Here is a 16,517-nt window from a genome sequence, read left to right as displayed (position 1 = left end):
TACAGAATGTTTTTGTTCAAAACTAGAACATTTTATTGACATAAATAGAATAAAATATACACACAGTAATAAAACAGGATGCCTCCAATCCAAGACACCGGCACTGAGGGTGTTAACAGGTATGTAGCCAGTAGTAATTTAACTTTAAGACAAAATATACAAGGAGCATTTCCATTATAATCATGTGACTGATATTTTGTGGCTACAAAGAATATGTATGATCGAGTAGGGTGCTGGGGAGAGATTGCTATACTCTGGTACTACTAAGGCTGTATAAAGTTACTAAAGGAAGCCTATTGCATATGTATATGTTGTTTAATTATAATTCTAACTACTATGCCTTGTATGTATTATGTTCCCAGAGCCTATACACCTCACTAACAGGGTATAAATGCATACAAACAACAAAAGTACAACATCATACAGATAAATAGTCAGGGAACCCTATAACCGATGGTATCCAGATACTATTACCCCAATTAGTAAAGGCTGGATGCACTCCAAACCCCAGCAGCAACCTAATCAGATTTCATAGTTACCTCTAACACTCACTGAGCCGGGAAGAACCCCTACGCGCGTTTCGATAAGCTTCTTCTTCTTACAGGGGCGTGTAGCCACAAAATATCAGTCACATGATTATAATGGAAATGCTCCTTGTATATTTTGTCTTAAAGTTAAATTACTACTGGCTACATACCTGTTAACACCCTCAGTGCCGGTGTCTTGGATTGGAGGCATCCTGTTTTATTACTGTGTGTGTATATTTTATTCTATTTATGTCAATAAAATGTTCTAGTTTTGAACAAAAACATTCTGTAGCCTGGTTTATATATCTACTAGGTTCTTTTGAGGTATTGAGTTATCGCAGAGTAGAATGGGGGTCGTTTAGTTGGTTCTGGAGGGACTTTTACATGTATTGTTGTACATTTTTCAAGAGGTGATGTTCTCAGTTGGTTTCATTGGATAATGGCTAGGGGACTGGGGGAGGGAGGGTTGGGAATGGGGTAAGGGTCCTGTTTTCGTAAACTGAAAATGTATGAATAGGTTTTGTATTCGTTGTACCTGTCTGGAAAATGTGTCAGACTGTGCTACTACGTGCCGTATGCTTTAATAAAAAATTATTTGATTTAAAAAAAATTATATATACTATATGTACAAAAAAAAAAAAAAGACATAACTGGAATCTTGCTCCAAAGAGTCTGCTTGTAGTGCTTTTGAACATAGGAAGAATTATCTCAGCAAGAAATAAATTTGTTGCCACCCAACTTCTTGTATGCACGTTCAGACTGACTGCTCTCCAGCAGATAAACTTTTTCAATTACCAGTTCACAGCAGGAGGTCAGAGTAATCGGGGGTCAGATGTTCAGAGTGCTAGCTCTTGTTACTTTTCCAAACCATGCTTCATTCCTCAATATGACAGTGACACATTCCTTCTCAAGACATGGTTTTGATATTAGACCCATTTTACCATTACATTTCTGGACACTGAGCCTTTCTCCAATGAATTTAAAAAAAAGAGATCAATAAAAAAGTCGGCTTATTACTTTAAAAAAAAAAAAAAAAAGACTTTACACAGCTCAATCAGTGGGGGGAAAAAGGTGCTGAAAATGGTGATACAAACCAAATTTAACAAAGTTTCACAATTTCAAACACAAAAAATCCTTTTACGTGTTTGGAACCACTGTAATCATTTTGACATCAAAATTACCGTATCTTGCCTTTTCAATTTTTGCGCTCAAGGAACAACATAAAATGAACCGAACTCCCCGTAAAAAAAATAATAATGGCTTAATCTGGTATAGTAAAATGCATGGTGTCATTCAAAACTACAACTCGGTCCACAAAAAATTGCCCTCGTATGGTTGTTAAAGGAAAAAGGGTAAGAAAATAAAGAAGCGCAAAAAAAGTGGAAAATTGCATGGGACTGAAGAGTTGAAGAGAATATCTTATTCTTATACTTTAAATGGATTTTTTTTTTTAAACAGCAAGTTTTGTATGAACCTAAAGACCCTTACAACAGCAAATGTAAGGGGCGTTTCTCTTTATTTTCTATGGTCTTTGAACGGACACACACACGACCTGATTTGTATGGTGAGTAGAAGGGGTTGTTACATTTCCAAATTAATCTGTGCCTGAGACTGTAGCTGTCCTCTTGTAAAAAAAAAAAAAATATATGAGAATAGTAACAGAGATAGAAGACAGAGGGCTAAGGCAATGTTCTTGATCGGAGTCATTGTCAGGGAGAGTAAAAAGAGATGAGATTTTGCAGACTCCTAAAACGCTTCACGCTCGGTCACTGAATGGTATTTTATTTAAAATGTCAGCCCAATATGCTCCTGCCTTGTTCTACTTCTTGCAGTTGGACAAGGAGTTCATTTGTTACAGAGGAGGTTTTCTAGCAACTATACAGCTATATTCTTGATAAAGTGATTTCTCATAGCAACAATCCTCATTGCAACAAATGAATCATGATCTTTGCTCCCTCCTGGTTCCTAGTTATACATTACTGTGCAACATTTTTAGGCAACTATTAAAAAAAAATGCTGCAAAGTGAGACTATTTTAAAAATATAGAGTATTTTTATCAATTAACTAAATTTATAGTGAATGAACAAAAGAGAAATTCAAATCAAAACTTTGTGTATCCACCCTTTGTCTTCAAAACAGTTTCAACTCTCCAAGGTACACTTGCACAAAGTCGGGGATTTTAAAGGATTATTGTCAGGTACATGAGTAAGCAATTACACCAAACAGGTGATAATGTTCATAAACGTGGTCAAAATTGTTGGTACCCCTCGTTTAACGACAGAAAAACCCACAAAATGGTCACAGAAATAACTTGAATCTGACAAAATAAATAAAAGATCTAAGAAAATGAATAAATGAAAGTCAGACATTGCTTTTCAACCATGGTTCCACTGAATTTTTAAAAAAATAAAACTCATGAAATAGGCCTCGACAGAAATGATGGTAGCCTTAACCCCTTAGTGACAGAGCCAATTTGGTACTTAAAGACTGACCAAACTTTCAGAATTCGGACCACTGTCCCATTATGAGATTATAACTCTGGAACGCTTCAACGGATCCCGTTGATTCTGAGACTGTTTTTTTCGTGACACATTGTACTTCATCTTAGGCCGGAGTCACACTACAGCGAGACACGGCCGAATCTTGCAGGTTAAAAGCAAGCTCTGGCAGTGGCACTCCGGAGCGGAGCGTGCAGCTCCATGTATTGCTGTGTTCGGCCGCACATTCCGCTCTGGAGTGCCGGTGCCAGAGCTTGGTTTTAACCTGCGAGACTCAGTCGTATCTCCCTGTGTGTGATCCCGGCCTTAGTGGTAACATTTCTTCGATATTAATTGCGATTATTTATGAAAAAAACGGAAATACGGCGAAAATTTTTAAAATTTAGCAATTTTCAAAATTTTAATTTTTATGCCCTTTAATCAGAGAGATATGTCACACAAAATAGTTAATAAATAGCATTTCCCACATGTCTACTTTACATCAGCACAATTTTGGAAACAAAATTTGTTTTTGTTAGGAAGTTATAAGGGTTAAAACTTGACCAGCAATTTCTCATTTTTACAACAAAATTTCCAAAACAATTTTTTTTTTTTTTTTTTTTTTTTAGGGACCACCTCACATTTGAAGTCACTTTGAGGGGTGTACATGACAGAAAACACCCAAACTTGACACCATTCTAAAAACTACACCCCTCAAGGTGCTCAAAATCACATTCAAGAAGTTTATTAACCCCTTACATGCTTCACAGGAACTGAAACAATGTGGAAGGAAAAAATGAACATTTAAAGGGCCACTGTCACCCCCCTGCAGCCGTTATAAACTAAAAGAGCCACCTTGTGCAGCAGTAATGCCGCATTCTAACAAGGTGGCTCTTTTAGTTTTGTGTTCAGGTATTACTAAAATAAAGCAGTTTGAAACTTTGCAAAAATACCTGTCTTTGTCCACGGAGGCGGGTCTGAAGCCTCCTCTGTGAAGCGCCCAACTGCGGTCACTCATCTCTTCTGGGGCGATGGTCGCCGCCCCCTCCGCGCTGTTTTCTTTTCAAATCCGGCGCCGGCGCTGTGTAAATATTTGTGGGGCAGGCACAGTAAGCTCTGGCGGTCTGACGTCCCAGCCAGGCTTGCAGACTGCGCCTGTGCTGGCAGTGCGGCCACCCACCTCGGTAATCCCTGCCCCACACTGTGTTATGCATTATGCACAGTGCGGGGCTGGGATTCCTGGGCATGCGCACTGCGTGTGTCAGTGGGGGGACCTGGGTGAGTGGCTGACACACGCAGTGCGCATGCCCAGGAATCCCAGCCCCGCACTGTGCATACTGCATAACACAGTGTGGGGCAGGGATTACCGAGGTGGGTGGCCGCACTGCCAGCACAGGCGCAGTCTGCAAGCCTGGCTGGGACGTCAGACCGCCAGAGCTTACTGCGCCTGCCCCACAAATATTTACACAGCGCCGGCGCCGGATTTGAAAAGAAAACAGCGCGGAGGGGGTGGCGACCATCGCCCCAGAAGAGATGAGTGACCGCAGTTGGGCGCTTCACAGAGGAGGCTTCAGACCCGCCTCCGTGGACAAAGACAGGTATTTTTGCAAAGTTTCAAACTGCTTTATTTTAGTAATACCTGAACACAAAACTAAAAGAGCCACCTTGTTAGAATGTGGCATTACTGCTGCACAAGGTGGCTCTTTTAGTTTATAACGGCTGCAGGGGGTGACAGTGGCCCTTTAACTTTTTTTTTTGCAAACATTTTACTTCAGAACCATTTTTTTTTATTTTCACAAGTGTAAAAAGAGAAAATGAACCACAAAATTTGTTGTGTAATTTCTCCTGAATACGCCGCTACCTCATATATGGGGGCAAACCACTGTTTGGGTGCACGGCAGGGCTTGGAAGAGAAGGAGCACCATTTGACTTTTTCAATGCAGAATTGGCTGGAATTAAGATCGGACGCCATGTCGCGTTTGGAGAGCCCCTGATGTGCCTAAACAATGGAAACCCCCCCCTCCCCCCCAAGTGACACCATTTTGGAAACTAGACCCCTTAAGGAACTTATCTAAATGTGTAATGAGCACTTTGAACCCCTAAGTGCTTCACATAAGTTTATAACGTAGAGCCGTGAAAAAAAAAAATAATCACATTTTTTACACAAAAATGATCTTTTCGCCCACAAATTCTTATTTTCACAAGGGTAACAGGAAAAATTAGACCATGAAAGTTGTTGTGCAATTTCTCCTGAGTACGTCGATACCCCATATGTGGGAGTAAACCATTGTTTCGGCACACCGCAAAGCTGGAATTGAGATCGGATGCCATGTCACATTTGGAGAGCCCCTGATATGCCTAAACAGTAGAAACCCCCCCACAAGTGACACCATTTTGAAAACTAGACCCCCTAAGGAACGTCTCTAGATGTGTGGTGAGCACTTTGAACCCCCAAGTGCTTCACAGAAATTTATAACGTAGAGCCGTGAAAAAAAAAATACTTTTTTTTCTCAAAAATGATTATTTTAGCTTGCAATTTTTTATTTTCTCAAGGGTAACAGGAGAAATTCGACCCCAATATTTGTCGTCAAGTTTGTCCTGAGTACGCCGATACCCCATATGTGGGGGGGACCACTGTTTGGGCACACATCGGGGCTCGGAAGGGCAGTAGTGACGTTTTAAAATGCAGACTTTGATTGAATGGTCTGCGGGCGCCATGTTGCATTTGCAGAGCTCCTGATGCACCTAAACAGTAGAAACCCCCCACAAGTGACCCCATTTTGGAAACTAGACCCCCCCAAAGTGCTTATCTAGATGTGTGGTGAGCACCATGAACCCCCAACTGCTTCACAGGAGTATATAATGTAGAGCCATGAAAATAAAAAAAATCATATTTGTTCCACAACAATGATCATTTCGCCACCAAATTTTTACTTTCCCAAGGGTAACAGGAGAAATTAGACCCCAAAATTTATTGTGCAATTTATCCAGAGTACGCCGATACCCCATATGTGGGGGGGACCACTGATTGGGCGCATGGCAGAGCTCGGAAGGGAAGGAGCACAGTTTTGGAATGCAGACTTTGATAGAATGGTCTGCGGGCGTTATGTTGCGTTTGCAAAGCCCTGATGTACCTAAACAGTAGAAACCGCCCACAAGTGACCCCATTTTGGAAACTAGACCCCCCCCCCAAGGAACTTACCTAGATGTGTGGTGAGCACTTTGAACGCCCAAGTGCTTCACAGAGTTTATAATGCAGAGTCGTGAAAATAAAAAATATTTTCTTTTCCCACAAAAATGATTTTTTAGTCCCCAATTTTTTTTTATCTTCGCAAGGGTAAGAGGAGGAACTGGACCCCAAAAGTTGTTGTCCAACTAGTACTTAGTATGCTGATGCCCCATATGTGGGGGGTAAACCACTGTTTGGGCGCACGGCAGAGCTCAGAAGGGAGGGAGCACCATTTAGACTTTTTGAGCGCAAAATTGGTTGTCTCGTTTGGAGACCCCCTGATGTACCTAAACAGTTGAAACCCCCCAATTCTAACTCCAACACACCCCTAATCAAAACCCTAAACCCAACACACCCCTAATCCTAATCTCAACCCTAACCTCAAACCTAACCCTAATCCTAACCCTAACCTTAACCCTAATCCCAAACGTAACCCTAATGCCAACCCTAACCCTAATCCAAGCCCTAATCCCAACTCTAACCCTAACTTTAGCCCAAACCTTAGCCCTAACCCTAACTTTAGCCCCAACCCTAACTTTAGCCCCAACCCTAACTTTAGCCCCAACCCTAGCCCTAGCCTTAACCCCAATTGGAAAATAGAAATACCTATTTTTTTTATTTTATTATTTTATCCTCACTAAGGGGGTGATAAAGGGGAGGGGGGGTTAGTAACAACCTTTTTTATTTTGATCACTGTGATAGGATCTCACAGTGACCAAAATAAAACAAGAGGAAGAATCTTCTGTTGCCGGCCGGCAGATCACAGCGGCGCACTGCGCATGCACCCGCTTCTTACCGAAGCAAGAAGCCGGCGGCCAGGAGAGGAAGCAGGAGGACCCAGGGACACTGGTAAGTATAACAGGGTCCCCAATCCCCCTATTTCTCTGTCCTCTGATGTGCGATCACATCAGATGACAGAATGACACACTGCTTTTTTTTTTTTGCCATCACCGGTAAATGGTTAATTACCGGTGATTGCAAATCAGGGGTCAGTAAAAACAGACCCTGATCATGTTCTTTGGGGTCTGGGCTACCCCCAGCAGCCGAGACCCTAAAGATCTGCCGGGTGCTGGCCGGCGGGCGCACTGCGCATGCGCCCGCCATTCTTTGCCGGAAGATGGCGGCGCCCATGGGGAACCATGAGGAGCACCAGGGGAGACGGGTGAGTATCAGGGGGCGATCAGAGACCCCATTTCTCTGTCCTCTGATGTGCGATCACATCGGACGACAGAGAAATTAAATGGCAAATCGCCTTTTGTTTTTTTACGACCGCTGGTAAACGGTTAATTACCGGCAATCGCAACCCGGGGGTCGGTAAAAACCGACCCGATTTATGTTCTCTGGGGTCTCTGCTACCCCCGCTAACCGAGACCCCAGAGGAAAAACAACTCTGGGGTGCGCTATACACTTTTTCACTTAATTAACGGCGCTGTGGTTTAAGTACCCTTAACTGCCGCCGTTAAAAGGTTAAATTAATATTTTGTTGCCCAACCTTTTGAGGCAATCACTGCAATCAAACGATTCCTGTAACTGTCAATGAGACTTCTGCACCTCTTGACAGGTATTTTGGCCCACTCCTCAAGAGCAAACTGCTCCAGTTGTCTCGTGTTTGAAGGTTGCATTTTCTAGACGGCATGTTTCAGCTCTTTCCAAAAATGCAAAACAGGATTTAGGTCACGTCTCGTAGAAGGCAACTTCAGAATAGTCCAATGTTTTCCTCTTAGCCATTCTTGGGTGTTTTTACCTGTGTGTTTTGGGTCATTATCCTGTTGCAAGACCCATGACCTGCGACTGAGACCAAGCTTTCTGACACTGGGCAGCACATTTCTCTCTAGAATCCCTTCGTAGTCTTGAGATTTCATTGTACCCTGCACAGATTCTAGACACCCTGTGCCAGATGCAGCAAAGCAGCCCGAGAACATAACACATCTGTCCATAGGTCATTCTCCCAGAAGCTTTTTGGCTTGTCAATATGTAGTTTGGCAAATTCCAGTCTGGCTTTTCTATGATTTTTTTTTTCCAACAATGGTGTCCTCCTTGGTCAACTCCCATGAAGTACACTTTGGCTCATACAACGATGGATGGTGTGATCGGATACTGATGTTCCTTGAGCTTGAAGTTCACCTTTAATCTGTTTAGAAGCTTTCCTGGGCTATTTTGTTACAATTCATATTATCCGTCTCTTTGATTTGTCATCAATTTTCCTTCTGCGGCCACGTCCAGGGAGGTTGGCTACAGTCCCATGGATCTTAAATTTCTGAATAATATGTGCAACTATAGTCACAGGAACATCAAGCTGCTTGGAGATGGTTTTATAACTTTTACCTTTAACATGTTGGTCTAGAAATTTCTTTCTAATCTCCGGAGATAACTCTTTCCTTCGCTTCCTCAGGTCCATGTTGAGTGTGATACACACCATGTCACCAAACAATACAGTGAGTATCTGTAGCCCTATACACAGGCCCACTCACTGATTCAAGAAGCTACTAGCCTGCTGGATTACATGTGGGGATTGCATAGAAACCAGGCAACTCCCACATGTACTCAGCCTGGCTAGCAGCCGTAAATCATGCAGCTGAGTCAACAAAAACTAAATCTCCGAGCAGTCATAAAATACTTGGAGGTCACCCGAGCGTGCTCGGGAAAACCTGGGCAACGAGTACACTTGCTCATCACTAGTCATCAGAGGTTCAGAAGTGCCATCAGCCCACAACAAATTGGACCTGGCTACATCTGTCAATTTTTCAGAGAAATCTGTCCAGAAGTAGTCTTCCCAGAAATGTTTGTAAATCAAACTGCTGGCCGAATATGCCATATATTGAGGGGAACAGGCAAACAAAGGTGACGACTTGAAAAAAAAAAAAAAATATTATATTGACCAAATTGTTTTAAAAGGAAAAAAAAAAAAACATAAAACAACTGGTACTTCTTGTGTGAAGGATTGCACAGCAAATAACCTCTGCATATAGTAACAATAATATTATGCATTCATTAATGGTCACATAAAGGAGTAAGATTCCCCTAATAGATTCAAGAAATTTTATAGCGGTCTGACCCAAATAGAAAAAGATCATCAAACAATCATACTATAGTACATATTTATGGAATTATAGCATTGGTCAGTCTAAGATTAAATATGTTTAAAGTGCAACTCCATGTGTATTCTACAAGTTCATATATGTATGGGTTAAAATTTCTCTCCAAATACAAGCCCCAAATCACTATTACTATATTAATATGAAGACTGACATGATAGCCTACGAATAGATTTTTACACTACCTATTGATAGTATGATGGAGTGAATATGTTGTGGACTACAGCAGGGTCTGTTCGTGCTTCCCTGTCCCGACGCGCGTTTTGGAAACACTTCCTCAGGCAAGGGCTACCATCTTGTCCTTTTTCTTATCGAGTAAAATACAAGTTTGAAGCTCGAAATGTAGAACAGCCCTGGAATGACTGTATTTTTACTGTATTTAGCTTTGACTTGTGAGTGTTTATAATCCAGCCAAGATCTTCGAAAAATGACTCTTACATCTTCCAGCTGTGTTGCACAGTGCTCCTCTGATTTAACCACTATCAGAAAGTCATCTAGATAAGGAATAAGATTGTGTGTCCACGGGGTGTATTGACTGCACTTTGGATGCAGCAGATACCTCGCTCCGCCCAAAGCCCTGCCCCCTTTTGTACGCGCGGTAATTCCATCTGTGTTCGCTGAACACAGGCGGAATCACCGCATCCTATACATAGACTGTGTTATTTATCTTGCGGAGACGGAGCGTCTATAAAGACGCGCCGCATGTCCGGTTACGCAGGTCTGACGCCTGCGTGTTTGTACGTATAGTGGAGATGGGATTTCATAAAATCCTCTCCACTATGCTGTAACATCTAGACGCTGCAGATTGGACGCAGCAGCTGTACGCAGCGTCCAATCCGTAGCAAAAACTCAAGCAATACGCCCCGTGGAAACATACAGAATCTGCAGATGTATCAGCTAAAAACGCGGCGGCTCCTTGAAATAATGTCAGGTTAGTCAGAATCTTATTCCTTGGGGTTTTAGCTTTCAGCTGTTCCTCCACTTGTTGCAGCCAAATCACTAGCGAATGAGCAGTACAGGTTGCATCACCCTTGCCGTGGCTTCTTACGTGTCTCAGATACATACCCATCTGCTTTTTTATCCAGAGGATCTCTTAGCACACCAGAATCTTCAAAGGGTAGGGTCAACCTTTTTGAGGACTTCAATACTGCCCTATCAATTCTAGGAACTTTGTCTCACACCTCTGAATCTTTCTCCTCAAAAGGATATCTCCTTTTGGAAGAAGAGGATGAACACAGTTTATTTTTCAGGTTTTTCCAGTCCCTGTTAATAAGTGTCTGAATCTTACTATTAACAGGAACATCACATCTTCTAGGGTTTTAGCCATCTATCCTATTTTAAGCCCATTGTTGTCCTAATGGCTTTGACTAGTTTGTCCGTATCTTCAACAGAAAAACATGGTCTGCCCCCTATGTTACTGCCTGAGGAAGATGAGGAAGAAGATTAACTCTGATATTCCCCTTCTGAATCTGATAATGGAGAAATGTCAGATTCATAAGAGACTTCCCTAGAATTACTCTTTGCTTTTTTCAATAGGGATTTTAGGGAGCCTTGCTCATCTGCTCTGATGACAGATCTAAAGTTTGAGGCGAAGTCTGGGGTCTCCTAACTGTCTTCTGAATACATGCTGAACAGAGTCTTTTCTGCCAGTCACCTGCTAGTGGGATTTTACAAAGAGCACACTCCCTGTTCTTCTTGACACTAGCTTTTTAGGCCTTGTCTAGTGATTAAACTGTCACATTAAGGGTACCAGATTCGGAGGCTATTCTGGGATACATGAAATATCCTCTTTGGACACCGAGGAGTCCCAAGACACTTTTCCTCTGACTAGGACGGCTGCCCCCTCTGCTGTGTCACTGTCCACGTTGCTGATGATGAGCCAGCTGATGTGGTTGCTGCTGATCCTCCTGGATTCTTCAGGAAGAAGAGCTGGAGAGTGAGCGCTCTACCTCTGGTCTGTTCCCAATTCATGTGGGACTCGAGCTTTTGTGAAGCGGTGTATAAATTTATCAGGAGACGATGTACCAGTTTGATAATAAAGGATATTGGGATGGGTTTGGGGGGGGGGGGCTTTGTAATTTTGGTATCTGTCTGAAGTTTGTGTCAGACTATTACATTTTTGATATATGCCTTAATACACAGTACTTGATTTAAAAAAAAAGTATGTGGGACTCAACAGTGCCTCCTTCCAGATTCGTCTCCATCGGTTCCCCTACCGGTCACCTGCCTTCCCTGTGAGCCTATCAGGACGCGCCAACTCCCAGCGTGCCCTAGTCAGCGATGCTAGTATAGTGCACTTCCATCTTTCCCGGCAAATCCATTCTGACGTCACTCAGGGACGCCCAATCCCAGCGTGCCTTGTGCCTGTAATGCAGAGTGCGCCGTGACTTTGAGCTCCCCCCCCCCCGTATCCATCATGTCCTCACGGACCAGGGTGGCGTGGCGGTTTCAGACATACAAGGCAGCTTGTCCCCACAGCCCGCACTTGTACATACAACTGAGCCCACTGTGGATCATCGGAACTAAAGGCAAGCGCTACAGGCATGCCGGGACAGGACTGGGTAAGAGCTTTTCTTTCTTCTCTCTTCACCACTCACTTTCAGCAGTAGGTTCCCATCAAGGACAGGAAATCAACTGATTAGGAGGAGAGGAACAGGCCTATTATTTCAGTAGGTTTCCTGTCCTTGGAGGGTGGATCCCTCTTCTCAGGTGTGCGGTCATAGGTGGAGGGAGAAAAATGATACCTTGATATCTAAGAAACCATGTGGATTTCCCTGGAATAAGACATTTCCCTTAATCTATAAATGGGCTGTTAAGACCGATGGGCCGTACACAGATCTTCCTGAGAATCTGCCTCCAGAGCTTTTTATAAATTATTGTGTGATGACTGACAATCTGCTCTCCTGATCTGCATGTCTCATACTAGTAAGATTCTCATCCAGATCAGTGTCCAGCTCATAGACCTTAACAGTTCATTCACATATTATATAGAGAACTTGTCAGGTCCCCATGCACTCCAATACAGCAGCATTCAGCTATGTGTGATTAAACTCCCTCCCTAACCATTCCTGTATAAAACAATTCAGTCAAATAAATGCTTTAAAAAAGCATTAATAGCCTCCATTTTCCTGTGCTAATGAGGGCTTAGACTAGTCGATGAGGCGTTACCCAAACTAGTCAGCAGTCTTTCCATTTGCACGAGCAGAGCCATCGCCGCTTATGCAAATTTAGCGCATGCGCAACACTCATTGAGGCAGCATCACTGCATCTCTGAAGCAGGGTGTACGGTTCCCGGCTTCAGAGGCGTGCACTGCACATAACTAGAAGCCATCTTCTGAACTTCCGGTCTTGTGCAGTGTGCCTCTGAAGTTGGGTGTACGCGGTGATGACATCACTCATGCAAAATATGTTGTCATCAGGCTCACAAGGGCGTGACAACATGGAAAGAGGGCTGACTAGTCTGTGGAACTAAAGCCCCATCGACTTGTCAAAGCCCTCATTAGCATAGGAAAAGCAGAGGTTATAAATGCTTTATTAAAGCATTTATTTCACTGAATTAGGTTATACAGGGCTGGTTAGGGAGGCAATTTAATCACACACAACAGAATGCTGCTGGATAGGAGGGCATTTAGAACCCGACAGGTTCCCGTTAAGAAAAAACTAGAATAAAAAACTGGAATAAGGCATCGGATCCAGATATGAAGGAATAATTTCATTCAGGTTCTCGTGACATGCATGATAATTTAGACGACTTCGGAAAGTTGATCTTACTGGCAAAATCTCTTTAAAGAAATCCAGACTTCATCCCCACCCCTCCAATCTGCTCTAGTTTGATATCCAATTCAAAAAAAGTGCCTAGAAATTTGGGCGGAATGGGACTTACTGTACAGAGATGTTCTAACAGTTTTATAGCGATGTCTGAACATCTGCTAAGTAGAAGTAGTTAAAATAGAGGTTGTTAAATCTAAGTCCTAACAAAAAAAATATTCTAATTCATTAGAATTCTACAATATTTAAGGAACGCACTTTGCTCGGCTAACTTTTGCTCAATACTTTTGGGACGTAAAAATGCTTTTTTTTTTTATTTATAGCACAAGACAGAAACAAAACGAAAACGTATATCATATCCCTTACAGACACCCTCAAGATGCAGCAGACTAAACAATAAAATAATGAGCTCTGCATGGAAACGCTGCTCTTGGAGAATTTTGGCGCAGAGTTTTGCACAGGTGTTGTCCTATATCATTATCCGTTACACCACTACAAAGATGACAAAAGAACAAGATGAGAGACAAAGCTACAAGAGGTGATGCTAATCTGTGAACCCTCGGGACAGGAACAACGCGCGGTAACCTAACATAAGGCACAGAATCATTCTAAGCTAGCCTTCTGAGAACGCCGCGTGCACATTACTTACAATAGCCATTTAGCCGAAAAGTCGAAAATAACAATCCTACATTAACATCGAAATAACAGGTAACGTATGACCCAGGCTACTTACCCTGCATTGTTGATGACAATATCTGAAAATTAAAGTGACAATACATTACAAGGGTAAAGAAAGAAAATAAATAGTTCTAGAGTAAATACGGTAGGTCAATAGAAAAGACAGACAGACAGATTGCAGATTTAAAAAGCATTATACAATAAGGAAGTGAAATATGTATACTTGAGTGTGGGCCAAGTCACTTCCACAACCGAATACAAATCAACGCACAATCACCTCCGACTCATCAAGATCGGCAATTTTTCTCGCCAATCTTGAGGAGAGGGAGTGGTGGAGTCAGACACTCCTGATTCACCAGAGGTGCACAGATACTCATGAATCAGGAGAGTCTTACAAGCGTCATGCACTTCTGTGACTTACTGACTAGTGTAAGATTTCTGGTGTAAGGAACGCCACAGTCGTCATAAATTAGATGAGTAGTGGCATCACGCCTACCATTAAGCCCAAGCTCCAACAAAGACAAACATAAAAGAAAAAGTTAAATTAATAAAAGCCGGGGTTTCCAGAAAACTATTTACCTTTATATGTTTAATCACTTTTGATATATATATAGATATATATATATATATACATATATATACATATATATATATATATATATACATATATATATACATATATATATATACATATATATATATATATATATATATACATATATATATATATACACACACATATACACACACAGTTCGGTCCATATATATTTGGACAGAGACAACATTTTTCTAATTTTGGTTATAGACATTACCACAATGAATTTTAAGCAAAACAATTCAGATGCAGTTGAAGTTCAGACTTTCAGCTTTCATTTGAGGGTATCCACATTAAAATTGGATGAAGGGTTTAGGAGTTTCAGCTCCTTAACATGTGCCACCCTGTTTTTAAAGGGACCAAAAGTAATTGGACAGATTCAATAATTTTAAATAAAATGTTCATTTTTAGTACTTCGTTGAAAACCCTTTGTGGGCAATGACTGCCTGAAGTCTTGGACTCATGGACATCACCAGACGCTGTGTTTCCTCCTTTTTGATCCTCTGCCAGGCCTTCAATGCTGTGGTTTTCAGTTGCTGTTTGTTTGTGGGCCTTTCTGTCTGAAGTTTAGTCTTTAACAAGTGAAATGCATGCTCAATTGGGTTAAGATCCAGTGACTGACTTGGCCATTCAAGAATATTCCACTTCTTTGCTTTAATAAACTCCTGGGTTGCTTTGACTTTATGTTTTGGGTCATGGTACATCTGTAGTATGAAACGACGACCAATCAGTTTGGCTGCATTTGGCTGGATCTGAGCACACAGTATGTCTCTGAATACCTCAGAATTAATTTGGCTGCTTCTGTCCTGTGTCACATCATCAATAAACACTAGTGACCCAGTGCCACTGGCAGCCATGCATGCCTAAGCCATCACACTGCCTCCGCCGTGTTTTACAGATGATGTGCTATGCTTTGGATTATGAGCTGTACCACGCCTTCGCCATACTTTTCTCTTTCCTTCATTCTGGTAGAGGTTGATCTTGGCTTCATCTGTCCAAAAAATGTTCTTCCAGAACTTTGCTGGCTTTTTTAGATGTTTTTTAGCAAAGTCCAGTCTAGCCTTTTTATTCTTGATGCTTATGAGTGGCTTGCACCGTGCAGTGAACCCTCTGTATTTACTTTCATGCAGTCTTCTCTTTATGGTAGATTTGGATATTGATACGCCGACCTCCTGGAGAGTGTTGGTCACTTGGTTGGCTGTTGTGAAGGGGTTTCTCTTCACCATGGAGATTATTCTGCGATCATCCACCACTGTTGTCTTCCGTGGGCGCTCAGGTCTTTTTGCATTGATGAGTTCACCAGGCTTTCTTTCTTTCTCAGGATGTACCAAACTGTAGATTTTGCCACTCCTAATATTGTAGCAATTTCTCGGATGGGTTTTTTCTTTTTTCGCAGCTTTAGGATGGCTTGTTTCACCTGCATGGAGAGCTCCTTTGACCGCATGTTTACTTCACAGAAAACCTTCCAAATGCAAGCACCACACCTCAAATCAACTCCAGGCCTTTTATCTGCTTAATTGAGAATGACGTAATGAAGGGATTGCCCACACCTGTCCATGAAATAGCCTTGGAGTCAATTGTCCAATTACTTTTGGTCCCTTTAAAAACAGGGTGGCACATGTTAAGGAGCTGAAACTCCTAAACCCTTCATCCAATTTTAATGTGGATACCCTCAAATGAAAGCTGAAAGTCTGAACTTCAACTGCATCTGAATTGTTTTGTTTAAAATTCATTGTGGTAATGTCTATAACCAAAATTAGAAAAATGTTGTCTCTGTCCAAATATATATGGACCTAACTGTATATATGTGTATATGTGTGTGTGTGATACAAAAGTGTTAACACATATAACACTCTCGATGGCACCAAACTTATATTGCCCCCCCCCCTTTTTAAGTTTGGACACACCTTCTCATTTAAAGATTTTTCTGTATTTTCATAGTCATGAAAATACAGAAAAATCTTTAAATGAGAAGGTGTGTCCAAACTTTTGGTCGGTACTGTATGCATGTACACGTGTATGCATGTATATATATATATATTTGTCTAAGGGTCACTTCCGTCTGTCTTTCTGTCTGTCCTTCTGTCACGGATATTGATTGGTCGTGGCCTCTGTCTATTATGGAAATCCAAGTCGCTGATTGGTCGC

The 16,517-nt window shown here is 41.9% G+C and overlaps 1 protein-coding gene across 1 annotated transcript in view; it reads right to left on the bottom strand.

Moving 5' to 3' along the window:
- Positions 1–16,517, bottom strand: part of HSD17B4 (hydroxysteroid 17-beta dehydrogenase 4) — a 505,871-nt gene that overhangs the window by 375,415 nt on the left and 113,939 nt on the right. Inside the window, exon 5 of the mRNA XM_069753449.1 lies at positions 13,830–13,851. Within this exon, the coding sequence (XP_069609550.1) occupies positions 13,830–13,851 (22 nt within the window). The remainder of the gene's footprint in view (positions 1–13,829; positions 13,852–16,517) is intronic.

Source organism: Ranitomeya imitator, chromosome 1 (assembly GCF_032444005.1).
Source record: "Ranitomeya imitator isolate aRanImi1 chromosome 1, aRanImi1.pri, whole genome shotgun sequence".
Taxonomy (NCBI): domain Eukaryota; kingdom Metazoa; phylum Chordata; class Amphibia; order Anura; family Dendrobatidae; genus Ranitomeya; species Ranitomeya imitator.
This window is presented reverse-complemented; position numbering and strand designations above follow the sequence as displayed.